Genomic DNA, 14,228 nt, shown 5'->3' with positions numbered 1-14,228 from the left:
ATTTCATTTTTTTTAATTCGAGCTTAAAAAGTTTAAATTAAGAAAAAAAAACTACAAAAAAATGTTTATGTTGGAAAAAAACTGCACAAGTTAACTCACAATTATATTATCCTAAATGGTACTGCGGGCAGATTAGAGCAAATGCAAATTATCTATCAAATTTTTGTTGCCTAAATATTTTTCATCTTTAATTATGGATGTAGACGAATGAAATTCTTTTTTTGTTTTCTTTCACCTGCCCATTAGGAAGTAAAATCATTAGCATTAATTGGAAATACCACTTCATTACCTAAATTTAATCATTATTTTAATTCAAATACACTAAATTTGATCAAATTTAAATCTCTTCTAACATCAATTAGATAATTAAATTACTCTATCTCTTGTCAATTCTGTCATTTTGGCGAATTTTTGCCTATTTTTTTTCTTTTTTTAAAGTTGTTTCCATTTAATTGCATCTTCTGCGATGCTATTCTTTTATGTTTTTATATGGTCAATGAACTTTTTTGTTCAATCTTCCAGTTTTTTTTTTTTGTGAAATTTATATAAGAATTTGAAATCAATTTTTACATTACTCACAATTATTTAAGTTCCTGAAAATATGTATTCATATCCATAATTACCAATTTATTTTTTTTGTTTTTCTTTTTTTAAAATTTCAAAAATACGACGAAATATTGCATATATTTAATGTCAAATGCCCATCTTATTAGATACAAATAGAAGAAAAATGAAATGAAAAGCTAAATGGATGATGAGAAAGAGGGAATGATTCATTTGAGAAGATATGTTTAAAAGATAATGATTCATTTGAAAATTACCTGAAGTTTTATATTTTCTTAATTTTTCTTAATTTTTTTATGCGCAATTAATAATTGTATGTTTTTTTTTTCTCCTTTTTTTAAAAAATATTTATATCTTTTATTATTTATGTACAATCCACAATTCCTTAACTGTATTTCTATTTTACTAATAAGAAATTCATGTTATATGCAATTTTGTAAGTATGTCATTTTTACCAAATTTGTACCTGTCATTTATGGATGCATAATTTCAGGATGTTATTATTAGTTGTGTAATTTTAGGATGTTATTTCTGGATGCATTCTTGAAGGGTCTGAAACCACAATTCGATGATGATGCCATCGATCGTCTCAATTATTACTATACACCTTTACTGCTCGTTATTTTTGCATTAACACTTAGCGCTAAACAGTTCGTTTTTTAGATATTTTATAATTATAATTTGCAATTAATTAGAAAAAATCTCAAAACATTAAAAAAATGATAAAATTTAACAGCTATTTAACTAATGCACTAGTTAACTAATTAACTAATTACTTCATTTGTTACATATTTATTTCAAGCAATTCCAAGTTTATAACCTTTAACAATCTTATTTTTCCTTTTTTTCTATTCTTTACTTCTATTAGTTATACCTTACATTTTAGGTAATAAATTTATGCAAAAATTTTTGTAATATAAAGTTTGCTACTGAAAAAAATTGAACTAAAAGATTATAATAAAATTAATTAATGAAAGAAAAGTCCAGAACAATCATATTTGATTTTTTTCTTTTATTTATTGAATTTCTGCAAGTTGTTAATTTGCATTTATTGTTACACTATGTTTTAATTGATTTAAAAGCTTTTTTTTTGAAAGGTATGTTGGACAACCGATTCAATGTTGGATTCCGGCGCAATTTACTGGTTTTTTTTTTTTTGAATATTGAGAAATTAGAAAGTTCGGTTTTTAAATAAATTAGTGATGCATCATTACTAATCAATTCAACCGTTCAAATATATCACATGTTTTATATTCATAATTGAGAAAATCATTTTTTCATTTTTTCTTTTTTTTGAGAAAATCATTTTTTTTTTCATTTTTTTGCTGAAAATATTTTAAATCGTCGCTTTTTTCCCTCTTTTTATCAGATCGAGAATTTGATAATCAATTTTTTTTTTTTTACATTCAGGTGCTTGGGAACAGTACAGCGAAAATTATTGTTTCATACAAAATACTTACTTTTTACCACTGAATCATTATATTCCACGTGACTTACAAGAACGTGAAGAGCGTGAAATTGGTACGTTTGTTTACTTTGATGGAATTATTATTTTAATGCATAAATGAAAAACAAAATAAAAACGTAAAAAAAGAGAACGAAAACATAAAGAAAAAAAAAAAGAAAATTGCCTAATAACCATTTCCTCCTTCCCTTCTTTTACCTTTTTTTTTGTTAATTTAACTAGAATTTTTTTGTTAATTTAATTTAATTCTTTTTTGTTGATTCAATTTGTTAATTTCGAAAATTAAATTTCGAATTTTTACTTCTCTCACTCCCTCTCTAATTTTTTTAATGTATGTACGAAAAAAGTTACCTAAAACATTAACGAACCGGAAAGTGATTGGAATAAAGGAAGTGTTTTCTTTTTCCTTCACAGTCATGTTACAAAGAAATTTTATGTAAATTTTCTTTTTTCATTTTTTTAGCCTTTTTGTAAGGAATTGAGAGAGAACAAAAAATTTTTTTTCTTTCATTTATTTCAGAGTAGATAAAATAAATGAATGAACTGTAAATTAGGCAAATATATATGATTATTGATCAATTTCATTTTGATAGATAAGAATTCTTAGGAAATATTATGGTAATACAACTAAATAAATCTTTTAAATTCTTTTCATTTTTTTTTGAATTTTTGAAAAATTTTCGAAAATTAATCATTATTGTAAATTTTCAATTAATATTCTTTTGTGAATGCTATTTACTCCAAATTAATTCAAATTAAAAAAAACTATTAATAGTTTTTTTTTTCTAAATAGTATTTCAATATCATTTACTAATTCAACTTATTTAGGCGTTAATCTCCTAATTATCATATTTAATCAATAGTCTTATTGATTAGGATAATGGATTAAATGAATTCGTATTTATGCATAAAGTTTTACTCAATTCCGATATCAGTTACTTTGGTATTTCAGTAAAATGTCTGTAATAAAAAGTGTTACCACAAAATGCATTTATTTGTATGCGACAAAATTCTGCCATTCATTTAATGGCGATTGATTTATTGTTGAATGAATGATTTTTGATAAACATTAATGTTAGAATGCATTTTTTTACGGGTATTTTTCATCGCTATTGGGATGTAAAAAAAAAGAAAAAAGCAAAGCAAGATGGAATTGTTTGTGACCTTCCAACAATTCTCTCTCGTCAAATGCAAATGCAAATTTGCTTTTTTTTTTTTTGTGAGGGACCAATAAGATTTATTGAATGTTTATTTTAAATGTATACAGTGACAATTAGCATGTAAGATTAATTGAAAGTTTACTTTAGAAGCTTTATTCTAAATGTATGCAATGCCAAGATTAGGCAGTACGATTAATTGAAAGTTTACTTTAAATGTATATAATGTCAATTGGACAGTAAGATTAATTAAAAATTAACTTTAAATATATACAATGAATGCCAATTAGGCAGTAAGTTTAATTGAAAGTTTACTTTAAATGTATATAATGTTTAATCAACAAAACTGAAAATTTCACACTTAAAGTTTTTTTTATTCTCAGATAAAACAATAAGATTTATTGGACAATATAATTTATTGCTTAATAAATGGAAATTTTACTGTAAATATTGTCAGATATGATAGTAAAATTTAGTAAAAGTTTATTTTTCTGAAAATTTTCATTGAAAATATTGTTTACAACTTGTTAAATAAATAAATGTTATAGCAAAAGAAAAAAGTTTTTTTTTTCCCTCTCAAACATTCTAAATTTCTGTAACATAATAGTTGGCTTCTTTTCAGGTTATTATCAATGGGTACCATTCATATTGGGCTTACAGGGCATTTTATTTTATCTACCATGCCTAATTTGGCGATTACTTAATTGGCAATCAGGTGAAATTTGATTCTTTTTTTTTGTTCATTTATTTATTTTTATTGGAAAAATAATTTGATTTAAAATAACCAGTTTTAATCGAAAATTTCATCAACAAAATTGAAAATTTTTTATTGACGTTTTTTTTCCTGAAACATTTGTTAGAAAAATTTTGGAAAAATTTTATTTATCTGATAAGGAAACAAAAATTTTTCACATTATCGGAAATTTCTTTTCTTTTTTTTTGAGATTTTGTTTCAGTGAAAATACTGAATAAACACTAATGAGTTTTAATTCATTTTAATTCTAAATGAAAAATGTCTGAGTTGTACTAGAAATACTTAACGTAATTCCGTTACCGTATGCGTATTACGTATATTTTATGTGTATATGTTATGTGTACTTGTACAGATGTGCTCGATAATTGATAATTTGTGATTTATGATTAAATAATTGTTAACTATAATTAAAAATTGATGATTAAAGTATTTAATAAAAGAAATGGTAACTTTTACTAAAAATGAAAATTGATAATTATGATTAGAATGAGTGATTAAGTTGTTAGAATCATAGATGTTTGTATATATAAAAAACTGCAGAAAAAAGGTAAATATGCCTTTTGTTTTGAATTTAAATTAAATTTATCTATTCATTTATTAAATACTTTGACTATAACTTTTTCAAAAAAGGAAATAATTTCTAAATTTCATACATTTTCATCGTTTTTTTTCTTTTTTGACCTTATTTATTTTTTAGGAATAGCTCTAAAAGGTATTGTATTAATGTCACAAGATGTAAGCAATATGCAATCTGATAAGCGAAAAGATTCGGTAACTGTCGTAGCAACGCATATTTATGATTCATTAAAAACACAACGAAATTTGATACGTCAAAGTCCGATATCGTTCCTTTTACGTAAAGTATGATTTGGTTTTTAATTATGAAAATTTAAAATTTTTTTAATAAGCTATTATTTGGAATGTTTAAATTAAAATTGTTAATTTATGATAAATTCAGATGTACAAGTTTAAATAATTAATTTTACTTTAATTTTTGCAAATGAATTAATTGTTGTTATTGTAAGGTTGCAATATTGATATATTAATTGTGATTGAATTTTAATTTGAAAAAAAATTGTTCAAGTTTCTTTTAATTTGAAATTTTTAATTTTAATTTAATTTTAGGGAACATATCTGACATTATTGTACATGTCGGTGAAATTTATCTATCTTTTACAAGCTATTACACAGTTCATCATATTGAATAACTTCATTGGTACCGATTATACATTTTGGGGTTTCGAGATTCTTCGTGATTTAGCAAACGGCCGCGAATGGCAAGAATCAGGACATTTCCCGAGGTTTGAGGTTTTTTTTTTTCGTCTTTTATGTTGAATTATCAATATCAATTACCAAGGTTAAGTTACTAGTTTGCAAAGATGTTGTGAAATTCGAATACTATATCAGATTTTATAAATAAAATAATAATTTAAAATTTTTTCGCATGATTTTGAAATGTCGAAAGCTTTGAATGAAATAAAAAAAATAGATTTTGAAATGAGAAGAAAAGTGGGACTTCAATACTTGATTTCAATGACTGAAAATTAAGTATTGTAGTTTTTTTTTCCCTTTTTCTTCCAAAAATATTTGATTGCTTTCAGAGTAACAATGTGTGATTTTGATGTTCGAGTATTGGGCAACAAGCATAGACATACTGTTCAGTGTGTTCTAATGATTAATATGTTCAATGAAAAAGTTTGTTTTCAGCTTAAATATTTCAAATTTAATTAAAATTAAGGTTGATTAAAATTGATTTAGAAAAAACTTAACAATGATACAAATATTTAGTTGACAGTTATGCGTGTTTCAAAATTCCATCTATTTCAAAATTTTTCGTTTAATTCATCCGTAATTAATTACACAAAGTTATTTCTAGTTTAGGTAACTAATGTACTGTACGTTATACAGTAGCGTATTGTTTATCGTACACTACACTTTACCATATTATTTGACGTACATTTTAATATTATTTAAAGTTATACTTTGATAAGATATATAAGAAAGGAAAATTTTTATGGAACTCTTTAGAATTTGGAAAAAATGTAATTAAAAGATTAGTCTTCAATATATGCAATTCATTAATTAATTAATAGTATGTGGAAATTATTTGTTTGTAGGTATATTTGTTTTTGTGGTGGTGGATACTATTGGTTGATCGTAGCAACAATAGCTTCGTTAATATATTGGTACTGCATGTCTTTCATTAAAACTCAACAATATTCATTCATTGCTCAGTACTTACGTGTTTATGGGCTTTTGGATGGACAAGGTAATGTAATTAAATTTTTTAGTAGAAATTTTTCTTTGAGAAAGTCTTTTTAAGCTTTTTTTGTAATGAAATTTTTTAAAAAAAAAAGATTTGAAAGAATTTTTCTTATAATTCAAAATTTTCTAATCTTATTAAAATTTTTCTTTTCTTTCATTCTTATATGAATAAATTCCCATCGTAAATTTGTGACAAAATACAAAATACAAAAAAAAAAGAAAGAAAGAAAGGTGGGAAAAGATGTTTGAAAATACGACATTTTTTGTATATTACTTTAGGTTTATTACCTACAAAATTCAAAAAAAAAAAATGTATTACTTTAGTTTTATTACTTACTAGAATTTTAACTTACAAAAATTCGCCAAAACAAATTATACTTAATTAAATTATTTTTGGTTATATGCTTTGCAAATTGAAAAACTTTTATTCTAATAGCATGCTAAATTTATTGTTTAATAACTTTTGAGTACGACAAAATTATTTTTTTATGTATTACTTTAGATTTACTACTTATATTTATTACTTGCTGTTAAACTTTGTTGTAAAACTTCACCATTAGATTTATTACTTACTGTTAAACTTTGTTAAACCATATTTTTAATTTTTTCCTCATCTGGTGAAATTTTATTTGCATTGCAAAAGTAATTAATAAACTAATAGGAAATGGAAAGAAAAAAATTGTAATAATGATAAAATTGATGATCCAATGATAACATTTAGCTTTACTAATTATTAAATCATTCTTTCAGTGATTCACTTTTTTAAAATTATCGAGTTCCACTTTTTTTGCTTAACAATTTATATCATTTAAAATTTAGTGAGAATATAAACAGTTAGCATATAGATTCGCTTCATTTTTTCCCTTCCTAATTTTTTCTTTTTTTTTTAATATTTCATCCATTCGTTTTTAAAATTAAGAAAACGTATTTGCTTTGCAATTGGCTAAAGTAATTAATTGATGATTTTGAATGAAAATTTAAATCAATTTTTCTTTTTTCAATTCTTATATTACTTCCATTTATCTTTATTTATTATTAAATTCCCACTTTCTTTTTTGAAATTTTTGAAATTACCAAAATATTGCGATCGCTTGTAATTTTTTGAAATATTTTATTTGTAATTTTAAATGAAAGTTTAAATCGATTTTTTTAATTTTTATAATCCATTTCATTTTTGTTTATTACCAATTTTTTCTCCTTTTTTTTTGAATTTCTTAAAATTTACTATGATACTTTAACCATTGTAATTTTTAAAAATTTTATTTGTAATTTTAAATAAAAAATTTAACACAATTTAATTGTTTGTGATAAAATTATCATATTTTAAATTTTTTACAAGAACAGTTTTTGCATCATTTATTTCATTCATTTATGATATTTTAATGCATTTGTTAGTTTTTTTGTTTTTTGTTTTTCTAAAAAAATCCAAATAAAGAAAAGAAATTTAAATCAAATTAAAATATAACAATGAATTTGTACAATAATTAATTATTAATTATAGCACATAATGTTTTGGAACATTTCATTAATCGTTGCTTACGTAAAGATGGCATTTTTATCCTACGAATTATTGCTGCAAATGCGGGAGATTTAATTACAACAGATATTGTGGCAGCATTATGGAAGAATTATCTTGATGATGAAAAGAAACGTGCGAAATTGTCACCATCACCACCGTCACCAGCTTTAACACATCCTATAGCATCGAAATTAGATGATATTGATGCTGATAATAGTTTCCATGAAAGATTTTTTCATTAAGTAATTAATTAATCAATCATTCAACTATCTAATTGAAAAAGAAAGTAAAAGAAAAAAACGACACATCTTGAGGCATTCATTAATTGTGATAACAAGGAGTATTCATATATTTCATGTTTTATTCTATCATATCAGTTATCCCAATAGAACAAATGGGGAGTGTATGAAAGTGTAGGAGAAGATAATTTTTGAAATTTCAAAAAAATGAAATTAAATAAATTTGCAGTTTGTTAAATTTTTAATTACTTTTGAAATAAATGCTGAAAAAAAATTAGTTTTTGGAATTATTAAATCATGCAAAATGAATTCATATTTATTTGTTATGATTTATAAACTACGAAATTGGGATTGATATGTTATGATATCAGTTTAATTTATCACTGCCGTAAAGTTAGGATTAAAAATGAGTGTAACATTTGCTAACGTTTTGTTTTTGTGATCTCTTCATTTCGTAAGTGAAGCTTTAAGTAATTGTGCAAGGAAAAGTTTCAAAAAAAAACTATTGTTTAATTAATGAATAGTAGAATTAAAAGTATTAAAATTTACAGAAATTAAAAGTAATCGAATTAAAAACACAACTATTAAATTAGCAGTAGATGAAAGTCTATTATTTCATTGATTGTTTGATGAAAAAAAGGCAAAATTACCTATAATATTTCTAAATCAGAAATTGATAATTCATAAGAAATAATTTGAATTAGAAATCGATAACTTCTATTGTTGATTATATCAAGTGGAAACAATACTAATAGTGGTAATTCATAATAAATAAGGCAGGGAAAAAAAAAGTGATGTTTTTTTCTTCCAAGTTCCTCGTATTTGAGCAGGGTATTTGGAAGAACATTTGTTCTTCGCTATTTTTCTTTTTCTTTTTTTTTTTTGCCTCTACAACTTTGTAATACATTTCCAAAATATTATTCATATTGTATATGTTTATCAGGAAGCGATAATAATACTTGAAAATGATTAATTAGTTACTCAAAAATGAAAAAGAAATACTTGTTGGATTGTTATCTAATTTCATTCTTGGAGTATTTTTGTAATCATTTTAATGAGAAGAGAACTTTATCAAACGATATGTATTTTTTGTTTTTTGTTTTTTTTTTTTCAATTCTTTTACATATTAAAATTTGTAACTAAATATCACTGATAATGAATAAAATATCAAATTTACCTTATTGTTTGTTCTAGTTAACTAGCTTTACACTTTTTTCTTTACTATTATTATTCTGAAGATCATTTTTTTCCTTTTTATATCCATAATTTGCATCTGTCCTGCATAATGTTGAAATTCAAAAGTCAACATTCATTTGTTATATTCTGAAATAATGTTCAAGAAATCTCGGGATAATTATGTTCTCATACAAAAAAGAAATAGGTGACAATGGTATAGCTTCAGAAGTACCAATCGAATACATTTTGCAAACTTCTCTTCATTTAATCCAAAGTATATTGAGTGGTTAGCATAATTAGCTAGCTAAAATAATGCAAAGTCCTTATAAATTACGGTCAAATACAACGCTTTTCATAATTTTCATTGATTTGACATAATCATCCACTTAGTACTATTACTTATAACATAGGAAATCTAATTGAAATAGATGAATTTTATGTGAATTACTTAGATAATACCATGCAACAGTAGGCTAAAATTCATAAATTTCGTCAAATATTTTGGATCCATTAATTACAATTTCACTCACAATAACAAATTAATCCAGTAATGAACCAGTAGATTTCAATAAGTCCGACAAATAACCCTGTCAAAATAAGTTAATAATCCAACCATAGAAATTGACCCAATAACCATATGCCTGCTAATTCTGATTGGCATATTTACCAATCATAGTGTCCAGATTTCACAGACGATAAGTAAACTATAAAATATGAATTTTAGATAAAAGTTAAATTAAAAAGACTTCAAAAAAGAAATTCCCTTTTTTTTTGGGGAAGTTTGCAATCCTTTTGCGTTCCGATGAGAATTAGGTCTATTCGCTTCTATTCTAGCATTATGGAAGTATGCATTAATTGTGATTCTCAACTGTTCTCGTTTGCCTTTCCCGTTAACCGAACATATATGACAAAAGTTATTCAAATTTCATCTTCTGCATGATCGAATTCTTATCACTCCGTGAATATGTGCAACAGAAATTTTCATTAGCAAGTAATTCATTGGATTGAATTATGACAACAAATCGAATTTGACTTTGAATGAAATGTCAAACTCAAAACGATTAAAAACGAAGGATGGAATGCAAAAGAGAAGGCAACAATATTTCAGAGAATTAAGAAAATGAATAATTAAGGAATGTGCAAGTTTCATGCATCACCGTTTGTTACGAGTCCTTCGCCATTTTCTGAAATTCTTTTTTGCCAATGATGTACCATGTACATAACTCTTTTTCATCTTTAAACGCCGGTAATTTTCATTTTTTCTTCTCGTTTTTCTTTTCAAACATTCTTTTTCATCCAGAAATGGCTGTTGCTCTTCTTCGGCACATGCATTGTTTGATTCTTGTGAATCTTCTTTCAGATTCTCATCATTTTCTTCCTTACTGATTGATTCAAGTGAACTATTTAAAGTGATACTTTCCTGAAAAAAATAAGAAATGAGAATTCACATTTTTTTTTTTTGCAGAATTTGAATAAGTAATGTAAATAGTGATGTCAGGAAAAGTATTTGTTTCAAAGTTTGGTTAATAAAATGAAAATTACCTTTTCATTTTCAATATCACTAATTGAACCGAGCAGACTGCTTAAACGACGACAAACGATTGGTTGCGATAATAGCAAAGGTTTTTGTGGTGACAATAGAACTTCATTATACGACGAAGGATGCTTCCGTGGAGAACGACGTAATATCTGCTCACCAGGTTGCACTACACGTGAAAAGAAAAACATAAACGTTACAACCTAATAAAACGTGCTTTTTAATAATCCTTACTAGCATCTGCATTTTGTAAAAAAGTAAAAAAAAGCTGAAACTTGCTGAAAGTATAAAAAGCGCAATCAATAAAATACTTTCATCACTATTAGCAATTCGTGTTGCAAGCTGTATTACAAAATGCAAAGTTTTATTTTGGGTTTCAATAAAGTATAATGAATCATATTTTGCGACATAAAGGAGCGCTTTTTCATCACGTTTGGAATGGAAGAAACAATGAGTAGAATAAAATTCTTTGTTTTCTATGGGCTGAAAAAGTAAATCGTACAAAAGCTAAGTGAAATAATAAAAACAAGTAAACATACATTGAGCGATGTCTGCAGGAGATTTACATTCCGGTATTATAAAATTCGTAAACGGCTGCAAAATTTTTTTTTTCTTCTTTTAAAACCATTTATAATTTAATGGTTTTATTTGAAAAAATTTGCAAATGATGTCTTGATTTGATTTGCAAGAAAAACAATTCTTACTCTTTCCACATTTTGAAAGATTTCTGATTCCTGCATATTGGTTAGGCTTCGACGTGCCACTGGTTTGAAAGAACTGATTTTTCCAGGTGTTGTAGGACGAACTAACGATGATGAAGGGTGCTTCCGAGGTGACCGCCTTAATAATGATGAATCCTCTAAAATATAAGATTTATATATTAAAATCAAGATATAAAATGTAATATAAAAGTAATTTAAATTATGAAATTAGAACTTCATTAATGTGCCAAAACTTTCCAAAGACTAAACCACTAACTTACTCAAGGACCACTTTATGACCATATAATATTTTGAAGTTATAATAAGCTCTCAAAAAAGTAAATAATTCAAAAAGTAAATTATAGCTTATTCAATGTTCAACATCCAATAACGTTTCAATTCACCACCTGTCTATTTCATTTCCAAAGGACATAGATGTTCCAAATCTATTTATTCCATTTCGTCAAATTTAGAATAACTTACTAGTCTGAAATAACGCTTTGCACCCTGAAGCATTCGTCACATCAACGCGGTGTTTCTTCAACACTGGCTGCAAACAGCCTCTTCCAGATTCGACAAATTTAAATATATTAAAACACTATTAATTTCAGCATTGTAATTTCTAGAAAGAGAAATAAGAGGAAAAAACGAAAAAAAAAACCTCACCACTTAACCAAAATTCTTTTACGACATTAATCAAATTCAAAAATACTTAGTTCGACCTTAACTTTCTTTTCCCTTTGTTTGGAAATAATTTTGCGATTCCATCTACTTCACTTCCCTCCTCCTCCTCCTCCTCATACATTTCGAATATTTTTTTCAAAGATTGAGAGTGCGGTGATCCTTCATCATCCGGTAATGTAATCAAACATCTATTATCTTCATATTCTTCCTTTCCGTCTTGATGTATCCTATGAGCTCAGCCATACAATGGATTAGCTATAACCCATATTAAAGCACCGAAAATCATTACCGAACCTAATTTATTCACGATATGGATATTTTCCAACATTAATGTTGTATCATTCACAAGTCAAAAATCAAAATATTAAAAATATCGTGATTCCGCTGGTAATCAAAGCAAATTAATTTAGATAGTTTATGTTTTGCGTAAGCGATTACACTTCATGTGAAATATAAATGACGGTAAGTGGGTCAGGCAGTTTACAGGATGATGAATAATTTGATTATAACAGACCAATAAAGGAAATATTTTGGCAAGGGACTAAATCATATTATTGGAATAAACAAATTTTGAATAAATGCAAACCAAAAATTTGAAACCTACAACTAGTGTAAACATAATAGCACTAAACAAATTACCATACCTCAGGAAGACAATCTCGTTTATCGAATGACCGTTTGAGTTTCACTTTTGGAATCGGTTTCGGAATTACTTTTTCCGGTGCATGCAACTTCAGATATTCTTCTAAAACATCGACTACCTTTTTCTAGAAATGAAAGAAAAAACTACATGAACAGTTCCTTGCTCTTCTTCTCAATATTTGATCTCAAATCAAACTAATTTTTTTTATGGTAGGCATTTAAAGAGATCAAAAAAACAGGAAACATTCCTAACATTTCTCAACGTCACCAGCAAATATATTTTAGCTTCTAAAATTGAAATTTTAAAAAGTTGTTATATCCACCACTAATTCGAGAATATTGAAAAGTATACGGTAATTCAGGAGGAAAATTTCTGACATAGACAACGAATAAAACAATATTTTACAACGTGCACAGTAGTAATCACCTTTAATATGTGATGGAGCAATCAAATCGATATCTTCTTTGGTTGGTGAATGTTCATTTAGCTGTTTGAAAATTTGCAACCAACGTTGATAACGCTCACTCATTTTCAAAAATTTCAGTGTTTCTTTTTTTTCCTTCTGGAATTATTAATTTAATTTTGATATATTCCTTCAAGAGAACTTTGTATGCCTTCTTTAACTCCATGCAAAATTTTGATGAGAAACAGTTACCGATTATTAATAAAAGCAGTAATCGATTACTGATAAAAAACAATTGTCAATCATTGATAAAAAGCAGTTATAGATTGTTAAAATAATAATTTCATCAAAGGAAAAAAAAAGCAAAATAGAAAAATTTGGAAGCTCATTTAATTATCTGATATTATTTATCTACTCAATCAATTAATAAATCAATTTATTTATGGTCCGGTGAATAAAAGACCGATATTATCATTGGAATATATACATATGTATTTCGTACCCGTTTGGATTATATTCATCGACTCCCTATATAATTCCAAATTGTTCCTGAAAAAAAAAGCATTATTGAAATAGAAATTTTAAAGTTATTGAAATGAAATAAAATTAAGGAAAAAATCGGGAAGAAAATTTATGTTAAAAGTTTCGTGCAATTTTTAAAAAGCATTGACTTTTTTTTCTTTGTATAGCATTGATTTCTCGTAATTAAAACCAAACCAAACGCATAAAATTGTTCAATTCCATTAAAATTATTCAGGATAAATCATTAACAAATGAAATGAACAAAATTCTTTGCAGCACTTAAATCGTCACAAAAAATTGCAACAACAATAATAATGATAATAATAGTAATAACAATAATAATAATGATAATAATAATGATAACAATAATAACAATGATAATAACTGTAACAATATTAATGATAGTAATAATAACTAATAATAAAAATAACAGTAGTAATAATAACAACAATAATAAAAACGATAGTACTACTACTGCTAATAATAATAATTAATAAAAATAATAATTAATAATAATAATAATAATAATAATAATAATAATAATAATAATAATAATAATAATAATAATAATAATAATAATAATAATGATAATAATAATA

The 14,228-nt window shown here is 25.2% G+C and overlaps 2 protein-coding genes across 2 annotated transcripts; one reads left to right on the top strand and one right to left on the bottom strand.

Annotated features, from left to right (window-relative positions):
* Positions 1-1,086: 1,086 nt before the first annotated feature.
* Positions 1,087-8,108, top strand: LOAG_06649 (hypothetical protein; the record flags this gene model as incomplete). The annotated part of the gene is made up of 9 exons (XM_020447196.1): positions 1,087-1,214; positions 1,662-1,708; positions 1,975-2,085; positions 3,809-3,901; positions 4,638-4,801; positions 5,066-5,241; positions 5,542-5,635; positions 6,058-6,209; positions 7,707-8,108. The coding sequence occupies 8 exons, from the start codon at positions 1,087-1,089 to the stop codon at positions 6,145-6,147; spliced, it is 903 nt and encodes a 300-aa protein (XP_020302547.1). The 3' UTR covers positions 6,148-6,209; positions 7,707-8,108.
* Positions 8,109-10,292: 2,184 nt separating this feature from the next.
* LOAG_06648 (hypothetical protein) lies at positions 10,293-13,233 on the bottom strand (the record flags this gene model as incomplete). Its single annotated transcript, XM_003142186.1, has 8 exons — positions 10,293-10,559; positions 10,682-10,845; positions 10,988-11,159; positions 11,381-11,535; positions 11,861-11,927; positions 12,150-12,288; positions 12,701-12,806; positions 13,131-13,233. 8 exons carry the CDS (start codon positions 13,231-13,233, stop codon positions 10,293-10,295), a joined length of 1,173 nt encoding a protein of 390 aa, XP_003142234.1.
* Positions 13,234-14,228: the final 995 nt, after the last annotated feature.

This window comes from Loa loa, assembly GCF_000183805.2.
Source record: "Loa loa unplaced genomic scaffold supercont3.354, whole genome shotgun sequence".
NCBI classification, from domain to species: domain Eukaryota; kingdom Metazoa; phylum Nematoda; class Chromadorea; order Rhabditida; family Onchocercidae; genus Loa; species Loa loa.
The sequence above is the reverse complement of the archived record's forward strand: the minus strand, read 5'-3'. Positions and strand labels throughout refer to the sequence as shown.